This window comes from Opisthorchis viverrini, assembly GCF_000715545.1.
Source record: "Opisthorchis viverrini unplaced genomic scaffold opera_v5_57, whole genome shotgun sequence".
NCBI lineage: Eukaryota > Metazoa > Platyhelminthes > Trematoda > Opisthorchiida > Opisthorchiidae > Opisthorchis > Opisthorchis viverrini.
In genome coordinates, this window is record NW_008751714.1 from 960389 (window position 1) to 969817 (window position 9429).

At 48.1% G+C, this 9429-nt stretch overlaps 1 protein-coding gene across 1 annotated transcript in view; it reads right to left on the bottom strand.

Moving 5' to 3' along the window:
* T265_03847 (hypothetical protein) overlaps positions 1-9429 on the bottom strand; it is a gene marked incomplete at both ends in the record, with an annotated part of 21553 nt that overhangs the window by 2871 nt on the left and 9253 nt on the right. The window contains one exon of the mRNA XM_009168428.1: positions 5969-6129. Coding sequence (XP_009166692.1) covers positions 5969-6129 — 161 coding nt within the window. The remainder of the gene's footprint in view (positions 1-5968; positions 6130-9429) is intronic.

Here is a 9429-nt window from a genome sequence, read left to right on the forward strand (position 1 = left end):
AGCCGAAGGCTTTTTTGAAGTCAAGACAAAACTCCACAGCCGATCGGCGGTGCGCGTAAAGCTGCTGAACCATCTGAATTAATGCGATGACGCACTCCGTAAGTGGACAATTCCTGGTATTCACAGAGTTCTCTCTAGTCGCCGTGTTACAACTGGAGCAAGGCTAACGCCCCCTTAGTTGCAGCAGCCGATTTTCCCCAGTGTGCCACTATCAGGCAGCTTTCAGCTTGATCGGCGGTCTTGCTGAACCACCTTAGCATTGCTACTGCCGCACTTAGTTGATTTTTCTTAATGGCCTACATCATTTAGAATACCCGGATCGACACAGCGGAGGTACCGTCCGGTAGCTCCCAGACTTTTGACCGCCACTTAGCACCTGCATCCAAAGAATAACAACGCTTATCAGAGTTGTGTCACGTCCACCCATTCTTGAGAAGGTGAAAACTAGTCTTCACTGCATTAGGTACTTAATGTTGGCAAGCATGCAATGATATGTTCGCGATTATTTGTCAGATTTTATGTTTCCACTCTTGCTTTGTGTCCTGGTTTGAAACAATTCCATTGGCCGCTTGCACTTGTTCAACTGGGTTCTTGACATGCATTGCAACCCTGGACAGCGAATTCGGAACCCCCCACGATTTCGGAAGTGTGTGCTTTTTATCCCTCAAGCGCCACTGAGCTACCATCCTGATGGACCTCCCCCATCTCCGTTCAATAATGGAGGTGAAATCCTTAGTCGCTGCTCGTCTAACCTACTTCCCTGTATCTGGGCGAAAGACCTCAACCAAATGAGTTGAGTCGACAGTGGTGTCCATAGGGGGCTCACAGTGGGTGTGGCACTCACAGAAGAATCTGCTTGTCCCCCTTTATCGCCATCTTGCACCGCCTATTTTGCCTTGTCTTGAGCGTGAAACCGACCGGAGGCGACAGGCATGATTCCGCTCGGCAAAGGGATGCGTGGACTACATCTTCACACTGAAATGTTAGAGAAGCGGCATGTGCATAAGAGCTATGCAGTCGTGGTGTACCTGGACTTCAAGAGTGCGTTCGACTCCGTCAACTGGTTCGTTCTTTTAAACACGCTTGGGTAAAAATTTTTGCCCCAGGAGTTCGATAATATCATGTGCTGTTTGTATTCGTACACCTGAAACTGTATGGGGAGCTCTCAAAAAATTCTACAAGCAGTGAACTCTTTCCATTTGGATTTAGTTTCATCATTGGTGGGATTATGGGTCGAACACTGAAGTGTCCGCATGACCCCGGTGAGCGAAAACTTTATTGACCTGAAGTATGCAGACGTACTGTTCTCATTTCTGAACAGCCGGAGGCGCAAACATTTGAAAAGCTGACCATAGTCATCAACCCTTTGTGTTGTGCTTCGCACGCACAAACGACGACTTCGTGCTACAGGACATACAGTCAGTGAGCACGCTTCTAACGATCCGAGGAGGGACACTGGAAGTTACAGAATTCTTTACGTACTCTTATGGTACTAAATAATTCCATAACTTCCAGTGTCCCCCCTCGGATTCTTAGAAGCATGCTCACAGACTATGTGTTCTGTAGCATGACGTCGTAGTTTTGGGGGCGAGATGGCCCAAGTGGTAAGAGCACGAATTTACTGACCGGAAGGTCCGTGGTTCGAATCCAACCTCCGCCTCTCGGCTTCCCCTGTCTAGGCTTGGGCAACCTGACAGTATTCCAGCCCTCGTGCTTCCTTCGGGTAGCATGGCAGCTAGGCACTGGAAAGATGCTACAGCTGAACACTTCTCCCTCTCACTTCTTATGGTACTATAACAGACCATGTAACGAGTCTCGCACGTATCTCATCTAAAAACTATGTGCCATGCATACACTGGCTCCAGCTTCTGCAGCTTCGATCACCAGAAATTTGGAGATCGTGAGAGGTACAGCCAAGCACTGGAGGCGATGGCGTGTTCAGTTATTCCGGAATTGGGTGGCTACCTCTAGGAGGCGATAGCTTTGATGCACGGGCGCCATTGACTGCGCGAGTAGGCCATTTCCGCCACTACCATTAACCATATGTGAGTTGAGTCCCGGGGTCCTTATCCATGCAGGCAGCAGTTGACGACCCGACCCAGTTTGCTGTCGTAAATTTGGAAATACTAGTCGCGTTAGGCAAGCGACTAACTGCCTTCACATTTCTATCGCAGAAGAATCTACCCCGAATCTACCACCAGACCACCTCTAAATGCGGTTTCAGTGTTGCTCATTGGGCTGCTCACTGTTGGCCTTCTTGGTATGGTTCCGGTGGACTGGCTGGAGACAAGACTACTTCTGAAATCAGGAATGTCAGGGCGGCTTTTGTCAATGTGCGACACCTATGGCACAAGCGTGCCGTCAATTTGTCTACTAAGGGCAGAGTTTGCACCGTGACAGTGCTTTGCATACCGCTTCATGGATCAGAAATGCGGTCTCTACACGCGCAGGACATACAGAAACTGTCAGTATTTGACCATCGATGTCTCCGAAGCACTGGTTAGGTCTTGTTGGAACATAGGATGAGTAATGCTGATGGTTTTAGGAATAAGGAGCTCTTCCGCGGTAGATAAATTAGGCCCCGCAGTTTACGCTGCTTAGGATATGTCCTTCACTTGCTAGAAGGATCGTCTCTCTCACAGAGCCCTTTCCGTCTAGCCCTATGTTGAGTGAAAGCGACTGAGAGGTGGACGGTGGATGACCCGGCAACGAATCATAAAAACATTAATCAGTAAACTCAATGTGGTGGACAGTTACCAACTCCCTGGAGTGGACCATCGACTGAACTCACATCAGACCTTTGACATGGTTTCGAAAATTCAACGATCTCCATCTCAGTAACCACTCACGCACATAGTGACGCGCTGTGATCCTGATGAAAAATCTCAAGGGGTTGACTCGCTTTCCTAATCCCGGCTGGTGGTGGACGTGCTTGTTGATAGGTCAGCCTGGTATGTTTCGTATCGTAACTGCTCATTTTGTTCCGGATGGCCATAGGGGTTACCCTGAGCTTTAAGGATGTCCACTGCAGGAGTGTTGTGGACACTACCATCATCATCAGCTTATTCATCTGTGCGTTATTGATGGTCGATGAGTGGAAAATGGGTCAAATAAATTACACACTGATGAGCTGACGGTTCTTCTGATGACAGTTTTCAGTGCGTCAAAGGCCAATCGTATGATTTGAACGGGTAGAGATACATGCAGTGTACAAGTGTGTGTCTTTGTGTTGTCCTTGAAGATTGGATCCTGCAATACAGCTTGGGGTGCGTTGCTAGGGTATCATAATACCCAGTGATTGTGAGTGGTTGCGGGATTTGTAGAATGCACGTTCCCATCACTCGTTTGAACAGTTGCCCTGTCCTGGTGTAGTGATTCTAGTGAATCCACACCAAAGTGGGGAAGCGCTGGACTCGAGGTTTTACTAGAGCTTCAGTGCGTCAAAGGCCAATCGTATGATTTGAACGGGTAGAGATACATGCAGTGTACAAGTGTGTGTCTTTGTGTTGTCCTTGAAGATTGGATCCTGCAATACAGCTTGGGGTGCGTTGCTAGGGTATCATAATACCCAGTGATTGTGAGTGGTTGCGGGATTTGTAGAATGCACGTTCCCATCACTCGTTTGAACAGTTGCCCTGTCCTGGTGTAGTGATTCTAGTGAATCCACACCAAAGTGGGGAAGCGCTGGACTCGAGTTTCTTACTAGAGCTTATTGGCTGTAGATATCCGCCGTCGTACCGAGACTAAAAATCCGCACACCTGAAATGCGAAGCAGGCATACGACCACCACTCCATCGGTGCCCGCTGAACATACTTGAATTCCCAGGTCTGAGCGGGCGTTTTCACGCTTGAGCAATGTAATTGGCTCGCTCAACGCCTCGAATGACAACCCAGTAACGTACCTTGGTTGTGTAAATTGGTTGGTCCGCCTGCCAGGAGTTCCCAGTCATCGACCCCCACCCGCTCTGCCACAACGGGCGTATGCAACCGATTAATGTTCCACTGAATGATATGATGATAAGTTTTCCTGATTTGTTTGGAGGTTGGGATGCTACCTGGTACTCAGCCTGAAGCGGGTCGTTTTATTGAGAAGTTTCATTCTCACCCTTTCACCCGCAAGATTAGGGCGAAGCACAGGATTCACTCTTACGCAGCTGGTGACGGCGGTTGTAGGTTGCCCACGTTTAGGATAGTCGGAACCATGCAAGGTGCATATATCGATGCACATATCGGTAGGCACCCTTGGCATACGATTGATATTTATTCGTTTTGGTAGACTGGAGCCTCGTCGTTCATGTAGCCTTTTTCGAGGATTAGTATGTGGCAGTTTAGTGAGAAGGTCCACCCTTAGAGTGACTGTGGCAGTCGCTGCAATGAGCCCAACACGATGGATCTGTTTCTGCGCCTCCCCTTTTGCCTTTTATCCCGGGTAGACAACTTTGCAGATAAGGGTGCTAACCTTTGCCATTGCACCGTCATTTGGCACTATGACGTTCCACCGGTACTTACAGCCGCTTATTCAAAATAGCTGATATGCAGTCACCCCTTTATCCAAAAAGGTTAGGGGATTGTTCGCCTATCTATGATGTCAGGATTCACCTGGGAGCGGTCCTCTGTCTGTTCCAGAGTACCTCCTGTCCTCTGCCACTGTCCTTGTGGGTAGCCATGAGCAGCGACATCAATGTTGCCACCGGCCTATCGCTGTCGTCCAACCATAGTTTATGTGAAAAATGCGGAAAAAAGAAAATTTGGCGACACGGATCTAATGTGTGGCAGTTAAGCATCCGTATCAAGCACTGATGTTATGCTGTGCATGATGATGGTCCAAATACCGGTCTGCGACCACTCTTCGGTGTCTTGACTTTCAAGTGTTGGACAGAATGTAACAAAGATCGCCACCGATCTCTGTTGGAGACTTTTTGCAACTTCACCAGCCAAGTTCAAAGGAAAGTGAACTGAACTAGTTTCTTACTTGTGGATAAGATGGGGGGGGGCGAGATGGCTCAGTGGTTAGAGGACGAATTCACTGACCGTTTGGTCCGTGTTTTGAACCCGACCTCTGCCTCTCAACTTTCCCTGTCTAGGTTTGGGCAAGCTGGCAGTATCCCAGCTCTCGTGCTCCCTTCGTGTGGCATAGCAGCTAGGGCCTAACAGCTGAACGATCAGTGATAGAAAAAAGAAAAATATGACGGGGAGGGAGGTCAGTGACGACCTACCACAAACAAGGGAAGTGCCCACGCTTACAACACCCTGTTAGACAGTCCGAATACAAAGTAACGGCATGGGGTACACTGACATCGGTTGGCCGCCATTTCGTCCGTTGTCCTCAGCCAAGCATGGGGAGGCTCGGGTGCGCCCCATGTCGGAAGGCGAACAGTGCCCAAGCTTTTCGTTTAATCCTTCATTCCATTCTACCATATCATATTATGTCCACATTTGGGTTTTCGCCACCCCGGGTTAGGCACGGGATGCAGCGCATATCTCGGAAGGCGGTAACACAGGTCCCGGCCACCTTAGTTTGCAATGCTGATGCATTGAGTGAAGTTTTGGTAGGGACAGTGGCGTGAAAAGTGCCATTCCTAACGAAGCCAACAAACAGGGTGTGGGCCCCGTTTGGAATTCGATAGCCTTTCAGAAGGTATTTTGCATGCCGTATCAGGCCGAGAGGAGTGGGAATGCCCAATAATTGCAACATCAGCCTTAGGAATTCATATTTGCGTTATAAATAAGAAATCAAGATAGGACACCATTACAAAAAACTGCCGAAGTGTCTGACTATCAGTCGAGCCAAAACAGTTTTCAGACCTAGAAAAGCTGTTGTCGCTGATTGCCGGAAACAGAAGCACAGTCCCAATATTTATAGTGACTCCGACCATGTTGAGATCTGAAACCTGACTTCCGATGAAGGTTCAACATGCGTGTAAGAATACCCACAATCGTTAGGTTAATGCCCTGATGGTTCACACACCGTGTTTTTGAGGCTTGTGTGCACCTGTGTATAGCCGGGGTCCTTGTGGTAGGCCCACTAGTGTGGTAACCATCCTGGCGTGGTCGCCAAAAGTGTAGTATGCACGCCACTGAAGCACCAAGGGACAATGATTTTCTGGAGGTAAGCGCCTACGACGATTTCTGTGGATGGAAAACAGAAAGAAAGATTGTCAGGAAGGTCAGATTCCTGAAAGTAACCCAAAACCTACTGGGACCCTAAGACTCCCCCAAAATCTCACTAGGGAAGTCGGCAAGCATCCAGGCTAGTCAATCACTCAATCAACTCAGCAAAAGCCGTTGAGTGTTCAGGCACGCCACAGAAGCACGACCCAATATGACCAGCTTTCAGGCGTTTCATAGAAGCACGATCGATGCTGATGGGTGTTCACTAAACACCTATCAATGTTAGAAAGTGCCCTTTATATAGTGTGGGCCCGTTGTAACTTTCGCACTCGCTTGCTGCAATAAAGTTGTGTTCCTTATCGGTGAGTCTTTTTCGGGCACCAGGCACTGAAGTGGGGAAAAGCAGTTAGATATAACAAAGATCATGAGCCGAAGCCCAGCAAGCAAGGTCATACATCATCAGTACTTATAAATCAACCAAACTGGCAGACACCGTATACTACGATGAGAATTACCGTGGAAGCACCGTTCTTCCGGTATTTCGTCCTCATTCTAGGTGTTTTGGAGGTATAACCAACAGACTAGCCAGAGGATTTCATTGTTTTCTTTGGAGAATACAGGATGAAAACTATCTTGTCCGAATGCATTGTTATGCTGAAGCAATCAAACATCACACTGGGCTTCCGTTTGAAACTGGTATATCGACGTTCGGTTCAGGTCCGTATGGTTCTCCGAGAGGTTGAGCTGATGAGTGCCAGCTGAACTGCTCTTCAGAGTGTTAAGCCGATCGCTCAAGACGACGTTCCTGTGAATGGATGGAGTTCTCGTCTTTTCCAGAGACCGTTCCGTTAACCCTAGCTATTCACCAGCGCCCTCTGTCAATTCTCAGGCTCCTCACTGTGTGTGCGCGATCGCAGTAGTCTATTGCTGGTATTATGGCATCAATGAGACCCAGGGTTCATTGGACTGGTCAAGCAACATCGGACATAAATTTTTAAGTCTGCGAGTATGGCCTCATCTTTTATCAATTGCCACTCAACTATCCTTTCTGCACTAGCGCCCGTTTAGCTCGGGGAGCTCCTCAGTTAACTCATTCCGGTATTGTTGGACTATAGACAGCGGTGAACTAAATGGCCTTGTATTTCCGAGGAAAAGTGTGTTGATATACGTGTCCACACAATAGTGTGATTAGAGTCAGGTTGCGTACTGCAAACTGAACAGCATGTGTCGTTGACTGATCGCCACATTTTACAACAGTCCCGGCCTGACTTGCGGTTGGTGGCCTGAGCTCTTCACCATCCCTTTGATGCCTAGTTAACAAGTAATATGTAGTCCACGTCGGCGCTTACGTCATTCTGAATGAGATATGCAGTGCGGTAATCACTTGTAGACGCTGGTCCGACGTACTTTTTATGCGACTGACCCATAGTTTGCGATAGCGGGTGGTTCGTACAGCATACGGTGACTCCAAACGTCAGTCCTGTACTTACCTGCTTACAATTTTTCCACAATTTTCGGCATTCAGGCTTCCTTTTAGCAACCGACCCAAGCTACTAAATGACCTCACACAAACAATAAACGCTACAGCCGAGCGACAGTTTGATGCTTATTCGACACCGCTATTGACGATGCAGCAATCCGGTTCATCCTCATAACGAATCCGAAGTAGGATAGACTGGTCAATCTTGAGGGGACTACCTTCTATATGGAGAGTCAGTATTGCGGGACCCAGCCTTTTGGCATGAATTTTCACCCTGCAGATTCCCTTGAAAGCATCCCTTTTATGAAAGAAAACGCCGTTGTGTCCAGGATGTGAACAACTGATAAGGAAGGAATTTATGCATTTTTTTCGGTTAGCATATCGCTCAGAAGGAACACTATTCCCATGAATTGGTATCATTTAAGATGAAATGGAAGGAGACTAGATACACTCGTCGGACCCCACATGGGGGTACTAGAAAAAAATATCCCCGTGCTCACGATATTCTCCTTTAACAAGCTTGGTGCTAATATGATATTGGCATTTTTTTGCATTCGTTTAAGTAAACGGTTCCATAGCACATTCAGAAAAGTTTTCCCACCTAGGTATACACAACATTTGGCGGCTGGTGAATTGGCTAAACCTCCAGTGGTACAACCGCAACCAGGTTGAAAGTATTTTGTTCTTGATTGTCTGAGTAAACGCATAGTGAGACCCCTTACCAACTTCGGCATGGTTGAAGCTAGGCTGACCCCCCTTTAGTTGTCACAAGAAGTTGTTTCCGGCAAACAGGCGGTAGTTGACATGCAACGATCATGTGCACTTTTCTCTCCCCATGCATATCCTTAGGGGCTTGTCAGAGGGAGGCTTTACTCATCTTTGAAGAGTACAGTTGGCCCGGAGTATTAATTTTTTAAGCAGTTCTCGTCCAACTGAGCCTTTGGATTCCAAATGAAATGGTTACTATGGAGGTATCGTGACATTCGTGCGTCCGAGGGCTCCTGCTGTATTTCTGGTTACAACCAGCTCAGTGTTACTCGTCTTTCAAGACTGCGTGACACTGCATTAACTGCGGCCTTTTCGCACGTAGCCGGGTTTTTCCCAGGGGAACGGTGACCACGAGATAAGAGTGTGCAACTGTTTCCGGATAATGCCTCCGTTTTGTTTATCGTGAAACTTCTCATGGTTTTTTAGTAGACTTCTATGCGCAACTCAGCTGCTGTAATGATTCGTCAGGTGGAGTGGGTCAGTTTTTCTAGTGGAGATATTGGTCGCCATACACTCCACGTTGTCATCTTAATTCCGGTGTCTAACTGTTATCGTGATAAGTGGTACTTAATTTTCAGATGCTGAGTCCGCTCACGGCAATTATCGATGAATGTCATGTGAACGGAGGAAGAGACTGGACGAAGAGACTGTACCTTACCGTGGTGTGACGGTTTGCGCACCTCAGCGATCCATTGAGCTATACTGGAGAGTGTCCCGCGACACTCACAGAGTCTTTCACACCAGATTGGTCAATGGTTAGAGGTCTGACGAACACAGTCTCCTGGCCCTCCAGGTTGGAGGTTGGGACATGTGTGGACTTGTTCCGTAGAAATGGTAATGCATTTGCATTTCCCGCCAAACACCGCTGCCTTGCGGTTAGGCTTTTGAGCCAAAGGCTTTGGTTGAGGAACCTAATCGTCCTCCTGTCTAGGTGTGGGCGCCCTGGCAGTATCCCAGCACTCGTACAACCATGACCTACACACCTAACAATATTCTCATGCCACATCGGCCGTCGCGTGGTGCCATCAGCCGGGTCGCCTTACTTGCTGCATACAGCAGGGCGGGTAAGC